We start from the raw sequence: 23,213 nt of genomic DNA, 5'->3' as shown, positions 1-23,213 counted from the left end.
CAGACACTCCTTATTGTACCGCTCTCCAGCCCTTCGGCAAACTGCCTCCCACTACAGCCCAATATTTGCATGAAAACATAGGAACTGGGGTGCAGAAAAATGGCAACAGGTGCTCTGGACATCTAAGCCAGCATCTCAGTCCAGGAAATAGATACTGAGCCTGGATGATGCCTGAACCATCATCATCATCATCATACTTCTGGAGAGAAATGCATTGCCAGGGGAAGTACTGTAATCGCTGTGAGATGTAATATAATGTATACCTGGAAGTCTTACACATAGCATGACACATAGCTAGAGTTGTCCCGATACCACTTTTTTAAGACCGAGTACAAGTACCGATACTTTTTTTCAAGTATTTGCTGATACCGATTACCGATACTTTTATTTTTAATGTCACGTGAGTTTTTTTTTTTTTTTAGTTTTTTTTTTTTTAGAATGCTTTCTTTTTTTTTAGGTGGGGAGGGGGTGGATGGTGTCTGTGTGTTTTTTTATTTAAATTTTTATTATTTTTTACAATCATTTTTTTTTTAAATTATTTATTGCAATACTTTGTGTTTTTTTTTTATCAGCCCTGTTGGGGGGCTTTGGTGAGATATCAGGGGTCTTAACAGACCCGATATCTCCCCCTTGAGACAGAGAAAGAGACAGAGAGATTTCCTAGTCCCTTTCTCTGCAGCCTCAGCTGCACTGAAAATGAATGGAGAGAAGACAGCGGCTCCTCTCCATTCATAAACTGAGACATCGTAATCACAGGAGGTTACAATGTTTCAGTTATGTGAATGGACAGAGTCAGCTGACTCTGTCCATACAGAAAAGGAAGGAGGAGGACATGGAGAGCTACAGCAAAACGGAGGGGGACAGAGGAACTTAGGGGGACAGCAGAACGGAGAGGGACAGCAGAACGGAGAGGGACAGCAGAACGGAGGGGAACAGCAGAACGGAGAGGGACAGCAGAACGGAGAGGGACAGCAGAACGGAGGGGAACAGCATAACGGAGAGGGACAGCAGAACGGAGGGGAACAGCAGAACGGAGAGGGACAGCAGAACGGAGGGGAACAGCAGAATGGAGGGGAACAGCAGAACGGAGGGGGACAGCAGAACGGAGGGGGACAGCAGAACGGAGAGGGACAGCAGAATGGAGGGGGACAGCAGAACGGAGGGGGACAGCAGAACGGCATGGAGGATGCGGTGACAGTCAGCGGTGATCGTGTGTGGGGGAGTTACAAGCACCGATCACCGCTGTATAGATTTCACTAAAGCAGCTAAAAGCCACTGGGGGAGAAGCTTGTAACTCCCCCACGCGCTGATCACTGCTGACTGTCCAGGTATCGGGTGAAGCATCGGGAGCATTTGCCCGAGTACAAGTACTTGGGCAAATGCTCGGTATCGGTGCCGATACCGATACTAGTATTGGTATCGGGACAACCCTACATATAGCATGCATGAACAAATATATCTGATGTTAGAACTATTTTAAAGCCAAACTTCATGTTTAACCACTTGAGCTCCAGAAGGTTTTACTTCACGATCAGGCCATTTTTTGCGATTTAGCATTGTGCCACTTTAACTGGTAATTTTGCAGTCATGCAACGCTGTACCCAAACTCAATTTATATAATTGTTTTCACACAAATAGAGCTTTCTTTTGGCGGTATCTGATCACCACTGGGGTTTTAATTTTTTGCTCTGTAAACAAAAAAAAGACCAAAATTCTTGAAAAAAATCTATGATAGAAGACATGGATGGACAAACACAGGACAATCATTTTTTAAACTTTACAAAGATTTTATATCTTCACATTATACATATCAATATAGGCAAAAGAACAAAAGTAATATACTGTACAATTGTTTTATGTAACTGGTGCAGGATCACTTGTGATCAGCCTCTCTTTCTGATCTCTTGCATTTTGGAAACAAAACTGTGTATAGACCAGCCTTTCTCAACCAGGGTTCCATGGAATTCCAGGGTTCCTCCAAAGGTTGTTAGGGGTTCAGTTTCTGCTTCTCAGTTACGTTCCCACTGAAAAACAAAAAATAAAAAAACAATATTTTTAACTTGTTTGCAGTAAAACATCAAATAAAAAAATGTAAATAAATACAATTTCTTATAGCGTCTACAAACTATGCTACAGATACTATAATTTTTGTTTTTTTATACTACTAATGGCAATAATCAGCGACTTATAATGGGACTGCAAAAGTGTGGCAGGCAATCTGGAGGGAAACTGACTAACTGCCACAGACATCACCAGGGAGACTAATACAATGATCAGTGCTAAAAATATACACTGTCACTGTACTAATGACATTGGCTGGGAAGGGGTTAACATCAGGGGTGATCAAAGGGTTAAATTTGCATCCAACAATATGTAATGTGTGAATACATTGTATTTGTGTTTTTTTTTTTTTTTTTTTGTGGTGTGTTTTGTTTAATTGATTTGTCTATGTCTTTAAAGTGGAAGTAAAGTTGTTTTTTAAACAAATGTCTGACAGGCATGATATTTATGACAGAAGAGACCCTATTGGGCTCTTCTGCTATAAATGCGTCCTTCTGCCTGTCAGCTGTCATGTTCATTGAGCCGCGCATGCACAGCTCAGCGAACATTTATGGCCCCGATCCGTGCCGTAGCGATGTGACTCCTGTGCGCATGCGCGGGAGTGGCGTCATCGCAGCCTGGCCTATCAAATGGCCGAAGGCATGGGACCCGGAAGGAAGATTGGGCAAAGATGGAAGCGCCGGGGGCCCGATGGATAGGTCCCAACGCTGCGCTGAAGGACACCTTATGACAGGTATGTCTGTCATAATTTACTAATAGGCTCTGCATACTAGCACACTATGTATGGCATAACCCTCCTGGGGGCCTTAAAAAAAATATATATATAGCGGACTTTGCTTTAAAACTTTTTCAAATAAAATTAAATCTGAATCTAAAAAAGGAAAAACAAAACAAAACAAAACAAAACAAAAAACACGTGCGCTGTTTTTGGCTCGAAGACAAATTGCCCTAAAGTGGATTTCCCGACACCCTCCAACCCTATCCAACTGGATATTTGATCTCTAAAAGTGTGTTTCTTATGACAGACACACTTATTTTCTTAGAAACTCATTGAAGCAGTTTGATGCAATTTGGTGACCTTGGCTAGACCATATGAGCTCTGTATTGAGTTAAGCTGGCCATACATTATACAATTTTCTTATTCAATTTACATTAGATTTACCCTTAACTACTGTATGTACTGCAAAGGCATGCCTGATTGCATAGAAATTGAAAGTGTTTTAGTTTGACCTCATATTATATGGTTCTGGTAAATCATAAGGAAAATGGTACAAGAAAATTGTATAATGTATGGCCAGCCTTTGGCTCTTGTCGGTTTAGCTGTATAGTTAAAAACTTTTTTTAAAGCGGAGTCTATATGCAAAGTAGGCTGGTATTACTATGCTATTTAGACGCCTATTGTTATGATGGCTTTTAGGTATGCTCTATTTTTTTGTAGTGGTTTTGTATTTGTGTTTTTTTTTTTTTTTTTTTTGTGGTGTATTTTGTTTAATTGGTTTATTTGTCTATGTCTTTAACCACTTAAGGACCACCCACTGCATATATAATGTGGCAGGGGGGCCCTATCACGCAAAACGTTGTACCTGTCTGTCATTTTGTGCACAAAACACTGCGGGCGTGCCCACTGCACGGTGGGGCGGGTCCGCCGGCAACCTGAGATCGCTCCTCAGAGGTAGAACGGGGATCTTCCTATGTAAACAAAGCAGATCCCCGTTCTGACAGGGGAGTGCAGAGAGATTGCCTGTTCCTAGTGATCAAGAACAGCGATCTCTCTCTACTCCCAGTCAGTCCACTCCCCCCACAGTTATAAACACCTCTCTGGGACACACTTAACCCCTTGATCGCCCCCCTAGTGTTAACCCCTTCCCTGCCAGTGTCATTTATACAGTAATCAGTGGCTATTTTTTGCTCTGATCACTGTAATAATTTGAATGGTCCCCAAAAAGTGTCAGAAGTGTCCGATCTGTCCGCTACAATGTCGCAGTCCCGCTAAAAATCGCTGATCATCGCCATTACTAGTAAAAAAAAAAATAATAAAAATGGCATAAATTTATCTCCTATTTTGTAGACGCTATAACTTTTGCCCAAACGCTTATTACCAAAAATACATAGAATACATATTGGCCTAAACTGATGAATACATTTTTTATTTTACATTTTTTTTATTGGATATGTATATGCAAAAAGTAAAATATATTGTTTTTTTTTTTCAAAATTGTCGATCTTTTTTTGTTTATAGCTCAAAAAATAAAAACCGCAGAGGTGGTCAAATACCACCAAAAGAAAGCTCCATACAAAGGTTCCTCTGAATGGCTGAGGCAGAGAGGCAGATGGATGATATCACAAACTTTGACTCCATTTAGAGGAAGTCTTGTATTTATTCATAAAATACAAAGCTTCCTGTGAATGGCTGTGCATCACTTAGCCTGACTTTATATTATGTTCCGGGAGTGGGAAGGGAAGTTCCTGTCCCACTGCCGAAACGCAGCGCTGTGGCTGAGGCTACATTCCGATAATAGCAAACACCCAGCATGCGCACCTGTTATTGAAGTAAATTGTTCATTTGAGCCAGCTCGGCCCAAACAAACTATTTAAAGGGACCTCAAATGTGGATTTTGGCTTTAAGGCTTCATTTACATGGGTGCATAGACCCTTACTCCTGTGGCGAGGTTTGCTCCCAGGGAATGACAGGCTTTTCTTTTGCAAGACATTATTTGATACAGATCTATATATCAGCCATAGTAGATTGTAGAAGAAAAAGTCTTCCACAATTGTTGAAGGACAAAGGGTTGAAAACGGGAGCATTTAGGAGCTTTTAGTGAAAGTGGTAGTAAACCGCCAAAATGAAAAAAAAAAAACGGGTCTCCTGCAGGTGTTTGACATAATGTGCTAGTATGCACCGCATACTAGCACATTAAAACACACTTGCCTGCAAACAGAAACAGAGCCCTCCAGAGCAGCGCTGTCACGGCTTCCCCAACGCTTCTATCTTCACCCAGTCTTCCTTCCAGGTTCGTCGACTCTGCCATTGCATGGCATACTGTATGCCCTGAATGCAGAGCGTCACTGCGCATGCGCAGGGGGGGGGTGTCATTGGCTGTTGATGTGAATATTACCTAAACGGTGCTTGATTGTAAGCTTATAGGTACGGGTTTAAATAGATTTTTTTCTTTTACCACTTACGCATATCTAAAGACAAATTTTTTTTTTTCATTTTGAGTAAAAGAGGGTTATATTTTTTCTGCAATCTGTGTCCCATTGGGGAGATTTCCCTTCACTTCCCTTGGCTACAACAGGAAGAGAGAGTAAATCCCTCAAAAGTGAGAGAATCCCAGGGTGGCACCAAAACTAGTGTCCCCATTGGAGGATTTCCCTCTATTCATTATCTGCTGACAGCCCAAACTTTGGGATTTTCTATTACTTTCACTCTCATTGATAATCACCAGAACAATTAGAGAGGCTGAATCTCCATAATGGGGACACACAGCAATAAAAACCTGTCAGGCATTCTAATCCCTCTCCACACTAACAAATGTATGATTTAGCCTTTTGTTACAATTTAACTTTCAGTTTCTATTTGCAGACCGCAGGCTAGAGACTCCACTTGTCCTGAACTATTAGAAACTTGTTTTGAGGGAAGCAAAGATCTTAGAAAAGTTTTGGAAAACTTCATAAAAAGTTATCCGCTTCCCTTTCTGCAAAGGAGGGGGGAGAGTCCAGGTACAGATCCAAGAGACCTCATGCCTGGATGATGGGAGAACAGATCCTGCTTCCAGCATCCTACACCTAGAGGTTAACCCCTTCTGTGCCAGGGATCCCCATCACCCTGCGCTCATTCATTGCCCAGGAATGAAGTGGTTTCCCATGCAGGGGGTCACAGTGGGAAGAGTCAAGGCTGTATGTATGTGTATGTGTGAGTGGTGAACAGCTGAGAGCTGCTTTTGGATTGTCTGGAATGTGGTAGATGACCTGACAGCAGGACTTTTATGGAAACTCGCAGGCTGGGAGTAAGTGCAGCCAAATGGCATCCCGTCTGATGAGAGCAGCAGACCAGGAGAAGGACAGCTCTGCAGCAACACACAAGGAGCAGCTCAGCGTGGACTAGTGGAAGGGATCTGCTGAGCTCAGGGTGACAAAGGACAAGCCAGGGTGCAGCTTAATAATATCCCAAGTCTGGCACAGCAAGAGGACAACACAGCCAGGAATTACTGGAACTGTCTCACCCTCAGCACACAACTGACCATAAAGCTTTCCTCCGGAGCAAGGTAAGATCCTATTAACCACAACCTCTTTCTAGCTCCTGGGGAACCACAAGTCCTAGCATGGATTTAGAATCAAGCTTTGGGTCTCCAGTTATCCATAAACTTTCAGTTCCCAGACAGTTAATAATTGAAACTGCTGTGGAACCCTCAGACACAGCATAACCACCGCTCATTTGTGTACCCGTTTGTCCTTTGTAAATCAAAAGGTTTTTTTTGTTTTTTTTTATCAGATGTAGGAAATGCCTCAAACGCAAATTAATTTTTTAAGCTGGACACTTTCTGGTTTTTGATAAATCCTGGATTTTCAGACGTTGAAGTTGCCAAGTTTTACAATGTTATCGATGAGAAATGCTTGCAGTAGGGCTGAATTTAAAAAAAACCTATACCTTTGCCTGGGCATACATTTTTTCTTTTAGGCACGGACACACAAAATATATAGATCAGAAGACTGAAGCTGTCTGATCTACGTTTTAATTCAGTGACTGAATAGCTGAAGCTACTGACAGCCAGGAAACAAGTATTTTTAGAGGGAGAGGTCATCAATGAATGCCTCCTGGCTTCCTCACTATAGGTTTCTCTTACTTCAATATTTTTTTGACACATGGGCACGTAAATCTGTATGATGATCACATGTAAATAATCAACACGGTTTGCAGTAAACAGTGATGGATCATTTTAGTGAAAACAAATCACCAAAAACAACAGTGTAACATTCTATGATGTCAGTGCTCATGGGGAGACCGTTTTCAGTTTTTACTAATAGAGTAGAGAGTGGAAGGACGGAATACACCTAATTAGGGGTCACTAGAAGGAGAGCAACAAGAGATTGATCTATGATAGAAGACATGGCTGGACAACCACAGGACAATCATTTTTTTTAAACTTTACAAAGGTTTTATACCTTCACATTATTCATGAGTATAGCTAAAAGAACAAAAGTAATATACTGTACAACTGTTTTATGGAACCTGTGCAGGATCACTGTGATCAGCCACTCTTTCTGATCTCTTGCATTTGGAAACTAAACTGTGTAACTGTATAGACCAGCCTTTCCCAACCAGGGTTCCATGGAATCCCAGGTTACTCCAGAGATTGCTAGAGGTTCCTTGAAAAATTAGCAGTTTCTGCTTCTCGGATAAGTAATCGCTGACAACAAAGATCTTTTTGGGTATCTGGGGGATTCTTCCCAATGACCACAAGTGTAAAAAATGTTTCTTCCGGTGACCATCACATTTATATACTAATGTAGCTATAGTAATTTATTAGTAGGAGCTCCCTGAGACCAGAAAGTTATTTCAAGGGTTCTTCCATGCTAAAAAAAAGGTTGAGGTTCTGTGGCCCCCTTAGGTTCTACCAGAGGTTGCTAGGAATTCCTGGAGCTGTGACTGATTGACCTTCTACCTGATGGTGCCTGCATAGTTCCGATTCTAACACCACTTGGCAGAGCCAACGGAATGGCACCATTTATCTTTTCTAAGCTTTCTTTAAGGGTGCATTCTTCCCACTGAACATTATTTCTCAATGACCCCCAATAAATTTATATTAGGAGGGGTTCCCTCAGACCTGAAAATGAGAGAGGTGACTCTAAAAAAACATTAGTATTGATAAAGATTTTTGAAAGTAATCTTCTGCAGGGAATGATTTTATCATAAAGTTGGGAAATCATTTTGGCCGATATCACTTCTTATCCATCCTCATTAATCATTTTGGTAGTAAGCTTACAATTGCCAGTTGTGTCTGTTGAATCCTACAAAATACTGGTTATTTTTTGGACAACTACAGTCAGATGGAGTTTACGTTTTATTTAAAACAAACAAAAAAGCAGACTCTTTTCCCCTTTCTATCATATGGACAGGTTGGGTCAGGAGTGGCACTGCCCCTTTGAGCTCTTGATGTAGAAATAAGGTATTGGATCTCACAGACTCCTCCTCCTCCTAAACCACAGGTGCTCTCTCCCTGCTTTGGGCCCTTAAAGGGGTTGTAAAAGTTCAGTTAAAAAACAAAAAAACAAACATGTCATACTTACCTCCGCTGTGCAGTTGGTTATGCACAGAGTGGCCCCGATCCTCCTCTTCTGGGGTCCCTCTGTGGTGCTCCTCCTCTTCTCAAGTGCCCCGTCTGAGAAGCGCTCTCCTTCGTGGACACCCGTGCGGGCACGCTCCTGTGTCCTGCTTTTGTGTCTATTGACACAGAAATCAGGACTCGGCCCAATGGTTGCGCTGCTATCAATCGATCCAATCAGGACACAAGACACCAGCTAGACCTGGTGAGCTTGTCCATGGGAAGAAGTAAACCGGGGGGCACTGGGGGGGCTGCAGCACAACAGAAGGTTTTTCACCTTAATGCATAGAATGCATTAAGGTGAAAAACCACGAGGGGTTAAAACTCCTTTAAGTAAAACGGGAAATGTAAAGGAGTGCCAATAAGAAATTCTGGTAAGTTATTTTTATTGTTGATTAGTAGCCAGCGCTACCCCCAAAAGAATAACATACATATGGGCATCTTTAATTAATTACTCTTTTTGGCGTTCTACTCTCTCTACATTACAATTTAAGATTTTTTTTTACTTCATTGGGAGGTTAGGCTGTTTTTGCCCATTTATTATAACAACCCTTTGACAAAAAATAGGGATTAAAGGAAAGTCTTAAAAGTTTTTCCATCTTCTATTAGGCTATATTTTATATTTCTATATGAATCTGAGTGCTTACAATACTAGAATATTTTAGCCTGAGGATCTCTTTGCTATAGCTGACCGTATGGTTCTGGACTGTACAGAAGTTGACAAGGACAGGCTGAAGACTCAGATGGTGCGTGAGTCTTCAGAACAGGTGACAGCTGTCACTGTCATACTAACCCTCCTGGCTGACAGCAGTGAAGACAAATTAACCATTTAGCCCTAGCTGTTTCCTACAATGCAAGTGTGAACAGGGAACCAGCTGAAAGTTCATGGAGTCCCAGCCTTGTTTCTGAGTTCACTTTCCTCTCTGACCAGGCAATAATCATACTATGTCCTCCCAAATACCAGGGGGAGAACTCACTGTTGCAAACTGGTCAAAATTCTGACTATTTCTCAGTTTTAGGAATGCTTGTGTAGTGTTGGATTACTATAGGGATACACATGGTGGCCTAGGCCTGTACCTGTAAAGGGGACGCTGATATTTCACAGCTGAAGCACAGTAATGCCGTGTACACACGACCGGTTTTGCCGTCAGAATAAACACCGAAGGTTTCTCCGATGGAATTCCATTCAAGCGGTCTTGCCTACACACGGTCAACCCAAAGTCCGACCGTCCAGAACACGGTGACATACAGCACGTACGACGGGACTAGAAAAAGGAAGTTCAATAGCCAGTAGCCAATAGCTTCCGTCTCGTACTTGCTTCAGAGCATGCGTCGTTTTTGGTCCGTCGGAACAGCATACAGACGAGCGGTTTTCCCGATAGGAATTGGTTCTGTCGGAAATATTTAGAACATGTTCTATTTCTAGGTCCGTCAGAATTTTAGAAAAAAAAAAAGTCCGATGAGGCACACACACGATCGGAATAGACGATGAAAAGCTTCCGTCTGACTTTTTCTGTCGGACATTCCACTCGTGTGTACGCAGCTAGAGCAGTGGATGGTGTCAGTAGGGCAGTGGACAGTGTCAGTAGAGCAGTGGATGGTGTCAGTAGAGCAGTGGACAGTGTCAGTAGAGCAGTGGATGGTGTCAGTAGAGCAGTGGATGGTGTCAGTAGAGCAGTGGATGGTGTCAGTAGGGCAGTGGATGGTGTTAGTAGAGCAGTGGATGGTGTCAGTAGGGCAGTGGACGATGTCAGTAGAGCAGTGGACGATGTCAGTAGGGCAGTGGATAGTGTCAGTAGGGCGGTGGACAGTGTCAGTAGAGCAGTGGACGGTGTCAGTAGGGCAGTGGACGATGTCAGTAGGGCAGTGGATAGTGTCAGTAGAGCAGTGGATGGTGTCAGTAGAGCAGTGGACGGTGTCAGTAGGGCAGTGGACGGTGTCAGCAGGGCAGTGGACAGTGTCAGTAGAGCAGTGGATGGTGTCAGTAGAGCAGTGGATGGTGTCAGTAGAGCAGAGGACGGCGTCAGTAGAGCAGAGGACGGCATCAGTAGAGCAGTGGACGGTGTCAGTAGGGCAGTGGACGATGTCAGTAGGGCAGTGGATAGTGTCAGTAGAGCAGTGGACGGTGTCAGTAGGGCAGTGGACGGTGTCAGTAGGGCAGTGGACGGTGTCAGCAGAGCAGTGGACAGTGTCAGTAGAGCAGTGGATGGTGTCAGTAGGGCAGTGGACAGTGTCAGTAGAGCAGTGGACGGTGTCAGTAGGGCAGTGGATGGTGTCAGTAGACGTTGTCAGTAGGGCAGTGGGCGGTGTCAGCAGAGCAGTGGGTGGTGTCAGCAGAGCAGTGGACGGTGCCAGTAGGGCAGTGGGTGGTGTCAGTAGGGCAGTGGGCGGTGTCAGTAGAGCAGTGGACAGTGTCAGTAGAGCAGTGGACGGTGTTAGTAGAGCAGTGGATGGTGTCAGTCAGTAAAGCAGTGGACTTTGTCAGTACAGTGGAGGAGTGTCAGTAGAGCAGGGGATCATGTCATTAGGGCGGAGATTGCTGTCAGTAGAGCAGTGGATGGCACCAGTAGTTTTTTTTTACCATCTTATTTTTAATCATTTTTTTGCACATTTTTTAGGAGCCCCGTTGGGAGCCTTTGTCAGGGGTCTAAACAGAGCAGCAGCCAGAGGCAGACAAGAGGACGGAAACAGGAAACGCTGTTCTCTGTTCTCAGCTGCAATTAAAGCTATGGGAGGAGAAACAGCAGCACACTGATCTTCCCAGTGAATGGCTGTACAGAGGGGGCGAGGACAAGTCTGATCATTGGAGAAGAGCAGGCTGAGTTCCCAACACAGCTGGAGTACTGACCATGCTGTACTGTGCACCAGGGATTTCACACAAAGGAAGCAATACAAAGAGAACTGGATACTTTTTCAAACAAGTACATGGTACAGCAGGCACATAATAGGAATATGAAATGTTGGGTTTACGTATTCTTTAAGATGAGCTTCCAATTAAAACAGAAGTAAAGAGGTGAGAGGCCGTAACTACCGTGTCACCATCTGGAAGATACTCTTTTATATTGTGACCTAAAGCCAGTTATCATCAGAACAGAAAATAAAGAGATTTTATACAATTAAAAAAGCAAATCTCCCAATGGACCCCTGTGTTGAGTGTCAGCTGGATTTCCTTTTCTTTGGGGCGGCTTCCTCTTGTGTCTCTAGGACAGGTAATTAAGGGAAATATCGGCAATAGGGACACAGAGTGCAAGATAGCAAAAAATAATTATAAAAATGACAGAGGTTCCAACCCTTCACCACAACTAACATCTATGACAAATGACTGTATAGTTCACCAGCATTCTAGCTGTCTTTAAAAATCACCAAAGTGTGTTGGAATTTTAAGCACACGCTATAGCACAGTTTGGAAAGTATCTGTTTGGTAAGCTTTGAAGGGGACAGATACCTACCAAAGTGCAATGAGTGGTGTAACGTCTGCCCTTCTCAAATGTACCACCAGGACCTGCGATGATCAGATGTGTCCAGCAGCTGTTATTGGTGCATGTGCATTGAAAGATTCATATCCTTTCCTTCATAAAAAATGTAAACATAAATGATCTGGCAGGCTGTAAAAAATGGTTTGCATTTGATTATAGTTGTGGTATGTGTGGTGCTTTATAACCACTCTTTGATTTCATATTTCTAAAACCTGCAGCAAAATTCAGTCAACATTTTAATGCATTTAAATAGAAGTTTCCAGCAAATCATTAAATGTTGAAAAATCAACATTCAGATTATATCTTAGACCCCTTTCACACTGAGGCGCTTTACAGGAGCTACAGCGCTAAAAATAGCGCCTGCAAAGTGCCTCTCCAGTGTGAAAGCCCTGAGTGTTTTCACACTGGAGCGGTGAGCTTTCAGGACATTAAAAAAACTCCTGCAAGCACCTTTGGAGCGGTGAAGGAGCAGTGTATACACCGCTCCTGCCCATTGAACTGAATGGGAACCGCTGCCGAACCGCCGGCAAAGCGCGGGTCGTTTTAACCCTTTTTCGGCTGCTAGCGGGGGGTTAGAATCGCCCCGCTAGTGGCCGAAAAACCCCGTAAAATGACGGTAAAGCGCCGCTAAAAATAGCGGCGCTTTACCACCGACGCCCCAGTGTGAAAGGGGCCTTAAAGCAGTATTAAACACAGAAACAAAAAAAATGGTTATATTGCAGCTTACCCATTCTTAAATGGGGTGATTGCATTTGTTTTCTTTTTTTTTTAGGCTTTTCTCTCTTTATTTTCACCTGGTGATCCAGCCAGTAACACACAGGGTGTCTCCGCTCTGGATGGAGGAGCAATGGAGATGCCATTGGATAGCAGCATTGTCAATCTGCGGGGAGGGAAATTTCCTTGAACTTCCACTTCTGTTAAAGAAAGTTGACAAATAACAGATATACTGGCTGGATCAAAAGGTGACTACCACTTTAAACACATACAGTGTAGCCAATCATATTTTAGTAGCCATTTGTCTATAGTAAATTTGCTAATTCAGCATCTCAACTTTTCCTTTTTCTGCGATTGGCATTCTGCTATTTTCCTGACAACTCTTTTACAATGGTGGGTATTTATAGTGTTTACATGATATTTCCTTCCACTTTATATACAGTAAAACCTTGGTTTGAAAGTAACTTGGTTTGAGAGCGTTTTAGAAGACAAGCAACATTTTTAAATACATTTTGACTTGAAATACAAGCGATGTCTTGATATACAAGTAGCGTCATATCACAACTGAGTATAAAATAGAAGAGAGGTGCCTCTAAGTGTAGCAATATGGTTACAATTAATGAAGGTACAACATTTAGCAACATATTGCTACACTTAGAGGCGCCTCTCTTCTCTTTTATACTCTGTAGCTCCTGCTGGATTTTGCTTCTAATCCCCTTGTGGAGGCTTCCATTTGTGGATGTACATTTTATGGTTGCACAACCTGGTCACATTCCTATAATCTTTTTATATGGACTATAAACTGAAAGACCTGTGAATAAATGGTTGTGCAACAAATCATTTGAGTTTCCATTATTTTTTAATGGGGAAATTTGATTTGATATACAAGTGCTTTGGATTACAAGCATGCTCCTGGAACGAATTATACTCGCAATCCAAGGTTTTACTGTATTTGAAGTGTGATTTGAATTGTTTTTATGAATAAGGTCTAGTTTGGGATGTTGGGAGCAGTTGCCCTTATGTCGTATTTGTGGAGTTTTGAGTTATAGGGTTTTTCTTCTTTTTGTTACTTTGTATTGTTCAGAGCCATGTCTAATCTTAAGCATTGGGCTGACTTGTGTTTTAAATCTTGAAAAAAAAAAAAAGCTCATTCCACTAGAAAATGCTTAATTAAACTCTTTAGATTATACTTATTTCTGGAGTCCTGCTGCTGGACTGGTAATGCAAACTGAAATGTTGACCATTTCAACAGACAATGGGACTTAACCCTGCCCCCCTCGTCACTGACTTTGATTGACAGCACTGGGAGCCAGTGGCTCCCGATGCCCCAGCAAAGCCAATGAGACTTGGAAGTGTGGGGAGAGAAAAGCTGTAGATGTGCACAGCGTTGGATCGATTAAGGGCTTGGATAGGTAAAGGGGGGGGGGGCTGAAGCCTTAACATTTTTTACCTTAATGCAAAGAATGCATTAGGGTAAAAAATGTTTAGGCTTTAGAACCACTTTAAAGTGGTTGTAAACCCTCTAATTTATCCAATGACGTGAATAGCCTCAGATGATACAGAGATGAAACAAATCCTCCTGCATAAGTTTTACTTGTTTGGCCCCTTTCACACGGGCTTTCCGATCAGGTCCACATGTCAGTTTTTCAGGCGGACCTGATCGGAGCCTCCATTCACCCCTATGGAGTGGCGAATGTCAGCGGTGACGTGTCCGCTGAGATCCGCCGCTATCCGATCCTGTCCATCAAATCCCGACAGGTGGAGACCCTATCTTCCATCCGTCTGGAGAATTGGATCGGATGAAAGCAGACAGGCGGTCCATTTTCATCTGATCTCCCCATAGAGAACGGGACTCTGACAGGTCCGTCTCAGCACAGTGAGCAGAGACAGAACTGTCATCAGCCTGCTCAGCAGGGATCAACAGATCGATACCCCACTGAGCAAAGCGGAGTCTGTCGGGCTGTGTGAGCCCTTAATCTGTAGTCTTCTCTTGATCCCTTCAAAAATGCAGAATTGTGAAAAAATCCTTCTTCATCTGTCAGTATCACAGAGGAGGGGGCGGAGAGCTGTAGTTACAGCTCTTGTACTGTGTGTGAGAGCTAACTGGAGGAAAGGGACACACCCCCTATACACATGGCACAGGAACAAAGGTAGAAGAACAAAGCACCAGACAGAAATGGCACTTAAAGCTTTGGAGATAAACAAGTAAAAACTAGATATATGTGCTTAATTTAGATTTTGTGACTGAGGTTTACAACCACTTTGAGATGGCAATATGCTATTAAATTGCAGGCTGAACAGATGGACAAATCCCTCCTATCCGAGTAACGTATCCTGACAGCTGCCTGCAGTGGCTGTCAGAAAACCTGAACAACTTACCGCCAATTTTTCACCCATCTTCTTCGGACATTGACAGAATGGGGCCAACAAAGCCACCCACGGTGTAAACTTTAGCCGGTTCATCAATGAAAATTGTATGGCCAGCTTTACTTCATTCACTTCACTCTGACATTCATCTTACTTTAGTGGGACAGTCAGTGTTTAGTGGGTTAGGACAACAAAACAACATTTAGCCCCAGTTTGCACTGTTTCCAAAAGCGCTTTAATGCTTGGCATTCAGATATCTGTTAGGCCCCTTTCACACTGGGGTGGTAGGGGGCATCGGCGGTAAAACAGCGCTATTTTTAGCGCTGTTTTACCGCGGTATTCGGCCGCTAGCGGTGCGGTTTTAACCCCCCGCTGGCGGACGAAAAAGGGTTAAATCCACTCGTATAGCACGGCTATAGCCGCGCTGTCCCATTGATTTCAATGGGCAGGAGCGGTTTAGGAGCGGTGAATAGATTTTTTCTTCCCCTGCCAGCGCACCGCTTCAGTGTGAAAGCCCTCGGGCTTTCACACTGAACAAACAGCGGAGGCTGTTTTGGTGCGGTTTGCAGGCGGTATTTTTAGCGCAATAACGCCTGCAAACCGCCCCAGTCTGAAAGGGGCCTTACTCTATTGCATCCTTCAACAAAATGGTGCCCGTCCACAAATTGCCTCGGCATGTAGTGAGCTTCTCCTTGGAAAAAATGGCTTCAGCCTGGACTCCTACCCATGGATAGGAGTCCAAGCTGAAGCCATTTTTTACTAGAAGGAGCTCACTACATGCCAAGGCAGTGTGTACACGGGCACCATTTTTTAGTCCTCAATGTGCCTGATAATAGGTTGGGACATTTTGAGCAGTATCAATTTTTTTTTATACTATTGGGTCCATTCACATTTGAGCAATGTGCTGTCATTCAATATTTAGAAAAGTAGAGAAGCTTCTTTGGGGGCCCCCAATACACTCCAACGTGAGCGCTGAAAAGATGTAAGTAGGGTATGTTTTTTGAATGATCTTGCATCTAATAGCCGTTTCCTCCTAGTAGCTACCTTTCCATTCGGTAAAACAAAAACACTCAAGCCTGAGAATGCACAACAAATGCAAAAGAAATGCATGTTTAACTGTGCAAAAAAAGCATGAAAAACGATGCCGCTCGTGTGAATATAGCCTAACACAGGATAGTTATTTTTCACACACTGCAAAAAGGAATATTTTACCAATGGGTTGAGCATTCCTTAGTTTATTTTTAGAAACTTTTTACAGTTTTGGGCACCTCTACTTGTACTGGCGTAAATCTTGCTATGGTAACTAAAGACCCCATGTACAAAGCAGCAGTATGGCCTTACTGCCACATAACCAGTTTTTAGGAACAGTGAAGCACATTACAAATTTGCCTAGCGTTCAACTTGCTTGAGGACACCAAAGCAAAAAAAAAAAAAATGAAGAGGCCGAGAGCCATTTGACCTGTCAAATTCATGCAACTGGGCTTTCCTTTAATCTCTGTGTTGTATGGGACACCACAGGTTTCACAACATCGCCTACAGTTTTGGAATGGGTCATAAAATACAGGCCACAGTATGGAGTACCATTGCGGTTTCCAGCTGAATGAGGCTATGGATATCCACTCTCTGTTTTAAATGGGCCTTAGAGACACAATATCTGTACCTATATTAATATCTGTGCTGATAAAGCCCAACTCCAACTGAAAATTCTTCTGAAAAGCTTGCATTGCGTGGGAAAGGTATGGAACTCCTGTTCAATGTTGTCTGGGTTTCCTTTAGGCCCCTTTCACACTTGTATGACTTGTCCTACGACTTGGGACTGCAAAATCGCATGACAAGTCGTTCCCCATGATTTCCAATGACAACCATTCAACTTCAAACCATTCCGACTTCAAAGTAGTCCCTGCACTACTTTGGTCCGACTTTGATGCGAGTTGAGGTCTTTAGACCTCAAGTCTCCCTGAAATCGCGGCAAAAGCACGTCAAAATCGTGTCCGCGAAATTGCGGTAAAATCACACGATTTTGAAGTCGCAGTAGTGTGAAAGGGGCCTTAGGGAGATTTCCCTCACTTCCTGTTTTGTTTGAAACCAGTCACGTGGACAGAAAATGAGAAGAAGTCTTCACATTGGGGACACAATTCTGTAAGCAATTCTAATGGTTTCCAGCACTACTTAAAATGGGGCCAATGAGGTTTCTTCTCACGCTTTGTTCCAAGAAAAAATATGGGAAATCTCAATGAATAACAATAAAGCGGTATACATACAACAAAAAAAGTTTGGGCTGGAGTTGGGCTTTAACATCACACTCAAGACGGATGTGAACATAGTGGTCCTGTTTAGTATTTCTAATTCTGATAATGGCATTTGTCTTGCCGAACAGGATTCCCCAGTTTTAAAATCTCTGTGGTTGCTGGTACACTCATCTTCTGAATGCCCGAGTGTTGCAGAGAGATGCAAACATACATGCCAGATGTTCTTAGGTTCCAAGCAGGGGGTGCTGCCAGTAAGACAAACTGAGGTGAGAGAATCAGACAGCACAGGGCCTAGTGTCCTTACCTGACATTCCATCCTCACTGCAGCTCAGTAACACTGCCCTGTATGCACATGGCAGCATTACAGAGCTGGTTGCCAGGATGTTGGCACCACTTGTTCCATAACAACCAATGATGTTGTGTTGCCCAGTCGTCTGCATCCTATAAACTGATGAGGATATGGAGCCACACCCCCAGCATCCTAGCAACCAATGATACTGCCCGACACATGGCAGCATTACAGAGCTGGTTGCCAGGATGTTGGCACCACCTGTTCCATAACAACCAATGATCTTGTGTTGCCCAGTCGTCTGCATCCTATAAACTGATGAGGTTGTGTAGCCAAGCCACTGGCGTTCTAGCAACCAATGACCCACAGTTGCACAGCGTTATTGGTTGCTAGGATGCTAGCAACTAGCCCACTGTCACCTGTTGCTGTGCCAGTGTCCTAGGAACCGGGGGGGGGCAGCAAAAATGGCCACATGGAGTGGCAAAAATGGGGTTGCATTTACAGTGTTCAAGGGACACAGTGTAGCAGGGTTACCAGAAACGTTCAAAAGCTGGTATGAGCTCCAGCGGACTCCTCATTACCATGGTAACCCAACCCACAATCAAACAAGAGCCAGAAACAAAAAGCAAAAATGTCCTCAGGCTGCAATTAATCTAGGCATGCTCCTGGTTCCAAGTAATGCCGTCTGTAGTTCTCAGAAGGGGAAATACACAAAAAGAAAAAAAATCATTTGACAAGTAGCTACATACAGTATCTCACAAAAGTGAGTACACCCTCACAATTTTTTTAAATATTTTATTATATCTTTTCATGTGAAGAAATGACACTTTGCTACAATGTAAAGTAGTGAGTGTACAGCTTGTATAACAGTGTAAATTTGCTGTCCCCTCAAAATAACACAACATACAGCCATGAATGTCTAAAAACCGCTGGCAACAAAAGTAAGAGCAGTGGATGGTGTCAGTAGAGCAGTGGACAGTGTCAGTAGAGCAGTGGACGGTATCAGCAGTGCAGTGGACGGTGTCAGCAGGGCAGTGGACGGTGTCAGTAGAGCAGTGGACAGTGTCAGTAGAGCAGTGGACGGTATCAGCAGTGCAGTGGACGGTGTCAGCAGGGCAGTGGACGGTGTCAACAGGGCAGTGGACGGTGTCAGTAGGGCAGTGGACGGTGTCAGCAGGGCAGTGGACGGTGTCAGCAGGGCAGTGGACGGTGTCAGCAGGGCAGTGGACGGTGTCAACAGGGCAGTGGACGGTGTCAGCAGGGCAGTGGACGGTGTCAGTTGGGCAGTGAACGGTGTCAGCAGGGCAGTGGACGGTGTCAGTAGAGCAGTGGATGGTGTCAGCAGGGCAGTGGATGGTGTCAGTAGAGCAGTGGACGGTGTTAGTAGAGCAGTGGACGGTGTCAGTAGAGCAGTGAACTTTGTCAGTACAGTGGAGGAGTGTCAGTAGAGCAGGGGATCATGTCATTAGGACGGAGATTGCTGTCAGTAGAGCAGTGGATGGCACCAGTAGTTTTTTTTTTTTTACAATCTTATTTTTAATCATTTTTTTGCACATTTTTGAGGAGCCCCGTTGGGAGCCTTTGACAGGGGTCTAAACAGAGCAGCAGACAGAGGCTGAGAAGAGGACGGAAACAGGAAACGCTGTTCTCTGTTCTCAGCTGCAATTAAAGCTATGGGAGGAGAAACAGCAGCACACTGATCGTCCCAGTGAATGGCTGTGCAGAGGGGGCAAGGACAAGTGGAGAAGAGTAGGCTGAGTTCCCAGCACAACTAGAGTACTGACCATGCTGTGCTCTCCTGCATAGTGTAGTCAGTTTTTAATAGGAAAGCGAAGGGACTGGCAGGAACACCAGGGATTTCACACAAAGGAAGCAATACAAAGAGAACTGGATACTTTTTCAGACAAGTACATTGTACAGCAGGCACATAATAGGAATACGAAATGTTGGGTTTACGTATTCTTTAAGATGAGCTTCCCATTAAAACAGAAGTAGAGAGGTGAGAGGCCGTTATTACCATGTCACCATCTGGGAGATATTCTTTTATATTGTGACCTAAAGCCAGTTATCATCAGAACAGAAAATAAAGAGATTTTTTACAATTAAAAAAGCAAATCTCCCAATGGACCCCTGTGTTGAGTGTCAGCTGAATATCCTTTTCTTTGGGGGGGCTTCCTCTTGTGTCTCTAGGACAGGTAATGAAGGGAAATATCGGCAATAGGGACACAGAGCGTAAGATAGCAAAAAATAATTATAAAAATGACAGAGGTTCCAACCCTTCACCACTGTAACATCTATGACAAGTGACTGTATAGTTCACCAGCATTCTAGCTGTCTTTTAAAAAGCACCAAAGTGTGTTGGAATTTTAAGCACACGCTATAGGACATTTTGGAAAGTATCTGTTTGGTAAGCTTTGAAGGGGACAGATACCTACCAAAGTGCAATGAGTGGTGTAACGTCTGCCCTTCTCAAATGTACCACCGGGACCTGCGATGATCAGATGTGTCCAGCAGCTGTTATTGGTGCATGTGCATTGAAAGATTCATATCCTTTCCTTCATAAAAAATGTAAACATAAATGATCTGGCAGGCTGTAAAAATGGTTTGCATTTGATTATAGTTGTGGTATGTGTGGTGCTTTATAACCACTCTTTGATTTCATATTTCTAAAACCTGCAGCAAAATTCAGTGAACATTTTAATACATTTAAATAGAAGTTTCCAGCAAATCATTAAATGTTGAAAAATCAAAATTCAGATTGAATCTTAGACCCCTTTCACACTGAGGCGTGAAGAAATGACACTTTGCTACAATGTAAAGTAGTGAGTGTACAGCTTGTATAACAGTGTAAATTTGCTGTCCACTCAAAATAACTCAACACACAGCCATGAATGTCTAAAAACAGCTGGCAACAAAAGTACACCCCTAAGTGAAAATGACCATTTTGGGCTCAAAGTGTCAATATTTTGTGTGGCCACCATTATTTTCCAGCACCCTCTTGGGCATGGAGTTCACAAGAGCTTCACAGGTTGTCACTGGAGTCCTCTTCCACTCCTCCATGATGACATCACAGAGCTGGTGGATGTTAGAGACTTTGCGCTCCTCCACCTTCTGTTTGAGGATGCCTCACAGATGGTCAATAGGGTTTAGGTTTGGAGACGTGCTTGGCCAGTCCATCACCTTTACCCTCAGCTTCTTTAACAAGGCAGTGGTCGTCTTGGAGGTATGTTTGGGAGGGAATCATGCTCTGCTTCAGTTTGTCACAGTACATGTTGGCATTCATGGTTCCCTCAATGAACTGTAGCTCCCCAGTGCCGGCAGCACTCAGGCAGCCCCAGACCATGACACTCCCACCACCATGCTTGACTGTAGGCAAGACACACTTGTCTTTTTACTCTTCACCTGGTTGCTGCCACACACGCTTGACACCATGTGAACCAAATAAGTTTATCTTGGTCTCATCAGACCACAGGACATGGTTCCAGTAATCCATGTCCTTAGTCTGCTTGTCTTCAGCAAACTGTTTGCAGGCTTTCTTGTGCATCATCTTTAGAAGAGGCTTTCTGCTGGGACAACAGCCATGCAGACCAATTTGATGCAGTGTGCGGCGTATGGTCTGAGCATTGACAGGCTGACCCCTCACCCCTTGAACCCCTGCAGCAATTCTGTCAGCAGTCATACGCCTATTTTCCAAAGACGCTGAGCATGTGCACTCAACGTCTTTGATCGACCATGGCAAGGCCTGTTCTAAGTGGAACCTGTCCTGTTAAACTGCTGTATGGTCTTGGCCACCTTGCTGCAGCTCAGTTTCAGGGTCTTGGCAATCTTCTTATAGCCTAGGCCATCTTTATGTAGAGCAACAATTCTTTTTTTCAGATCCTCAGAGTTCTTTGCCATGTTAAACCTCTAGTGATCAGTATGAGAGAGTGAGAGCGATAACACCAAATTTAACACACCTGCTTCCCTTTCACACTTGAGACCTTGTAACACTAATGAGTCACATGACACCAGGGAGGGAAAATGGCTAATTGGGCCCAATTTGGACATTTTCACTTAGGGGTGTGCTCACTTTTGTTGCCAGCAGTTTAGACATTAATGGCTGTGTGTGGAGTTATTTTGAAGGGACAGCAAATTTACACTGTTATACAAGCTGTACACTCACTACTTTACATTGTAGCAAAGTGTCATTTCTTCAGTGTTGTCACATGAAAAGATAGAATAAAATATTTACAAAAATTGTGAGGGGTGTACTCACTTTTGTGAGATACTGTATTCACACAGAAGCACAGTGAAAAGCTTGCTGAATCTGGCAGCTGTAAATTATGTAAAATTCACTGGCCTATCGACTCCAGCTCAGTTGCAGTATTTGTTTAAGGGTTGGTTTTGTTTGTTTCCAGTAGGTGCTCTACAAGCAACCTGTGCAGAGAGAAATGGGTAGGCTATTGTTGCTGATTACCTTCTGAACATGCTATTTGCCTGGTTTTCATACAGCTCGAATGGCTTTAGTGTTTCCTGAGCCAATTACTTGGAATAAGCATAAATGCTGTCAATCCAATACACTTGTTGAAGGTCAGTGCCTTGGAAAGTATGGAAGCCACTGTCCACAGCCAGGGAACTAGCATTTTCAGAAGGAAAGGTCAGCAATGGAGCCCAGGTATGTTAGCACAGGTTTCCTTTAGTCTTGTTTCAGCAACATATTAGACTCTCGTGTTTGCATGCAATACTTTCCTTGTACTTTTTCATTGTGCAGAATGCAAGGAGCCTCCTGGAACTCTACGGCTGTCTGCTGGCCCTGGCACAGCGCCACGTCTGAAAGACGAGACTTCGGCGTACAAACTTATGTTCAGTTTGGCTATTTTGAGCCTCACACAGCTGAGACCCCCTCCGTCCCCTCATGTCAGCTTCTGTTTTTCTAGACCTTTCTACTCGCTGGGAAACAGTTGTGTAGCCTTCTAGTAATCACACAGCACAAACGGTTTGCCTGTATTTGTCACCCTCCCTAAACAAACAGATTACCTAAATGGATTCTGAAAAGAGGAAGGTCTATTTAAATGTAAAAAGTTTGAAAAAAAAATTCTGTGTTTCAGCCAGAAGCTGCACGTTATATATATGTTATGTTTTCCTTTTTTTGGCAGTAGAAGTCTGGATGTCCATGCCAGGAACACAGGCCTTTGTTTTATTGAATTTGGAAGCCGAAGTTTACTGCAACGTGGCTTATGGTTTGCCTATTGTAGTGGGGTGTCTGTGAAAGCTGGATCAACAGTTTAATCTGGTCGTGTTTTGACAAACAAAAAGTTTTGGGCACACTGCAAAACCAAATTGTTCTTGCCTAAAGCCAAACTACAAGGATCATTCTTGCCCAAAAAAATCATAGAAATCCATTTTGTTTATGTGGAATATTGTTAAAGCAAACCTTCACCTCCCCTTCTCGAACCATCCATTATTCTCCACAACCCCCCCCCTATAACTTATGCCCCGTACACACGATAGGATTTTCCGATGGAAAATGTGTGATAGGACCTTGTTGTCAGAAATTCCGATGTGTGTGGGCTCCATCACACATTTTCCATAGGAATTTCCAACACACAAAGTGTGAGAGCTTGCTATAAAATTTTCCGACAACAAAATCCGTTGTCGGAAATTCCGATCGTGTGTACACAAATCCGACGGACAAAGTGCCACGCATGCTCAGAATAAATTAAGAGACGAAAGTTATTGGCTACTGCCCTGTTTA

General features: G+C 43.5%; 2 protein-coding genes across 13 annotated transcripts in view; one reads left to right on the top strand and one right to left on the bottom strand.

Moving 5' to 3' along the window:
* Positions 1-1,814: 1,814 nt before the first annotated feature.
* The window catches only part of FUBP1 (far upstream element binding protein 1), a 124,736-nt gene continuing 103,337 nt past the window's right edge, over positions 1,815-23,213 (bottom strand). For 2 of the 5 annotated variants that reach the window (XM_073593704.1, XM_073593702.1), the window contains one exon: positions 1,815-2,024. In XM_073593704.1, the coding sequence (XP_073449805.1) occupies positions 2,010-2,024 (15 nt within the window). In that variant the 3' untranslated portion in view covers positions 1,815-2,009. The remainder of the gene's footprint in view (positions 2,025-23,213) is intronic. The other 3 variants (XM_073593703.1, XM_073593705.1, XM_073593707.1) reach the window with 2 other exon arrangements.
* NEXN (nexilin F-actin binding protein) overlaps positions 5,776-23,213 on the top strand; it is an 88,834-nt gene continuing 71,396 nt past the window's right edge. For 2 of the 8 annotated variants that reach the window (XM_073593689.1, XM_073593692.1), the window contains exon 1: positions 5,780-6,326. The gene's annotated coding sequence lies outside the window, so the exon portion shown is untranslated. Of the gene's footprint in view, positions 6,327-21,886; positions 21,914-23,213 lie in introns of those variants that run through there. The other 6 variants (XM_073593697.1, XM_073593699.1, XM_073593698.1 and 3 more) reach the window with 6 other exon arrangements.

This window comes from Aquarana catesbeiana, linkage group LG07 (assembly GCF_042186555.1).
Source record: "Aquarana catesbeiana isolate 2022-GZ linkage group LG07, ASM4218655v1, whole genome shotgun sequence".
NCBI lineage: Eukaryota > Metazoa > Chordata > Amphibia > Anura > Ranidae > Aquarana > Aquarana catesbeiana.
Note: the sequence above shows the minus strand (reverse complement) of the source record. Positions and strands in the feature narration are given on the sequence as shown.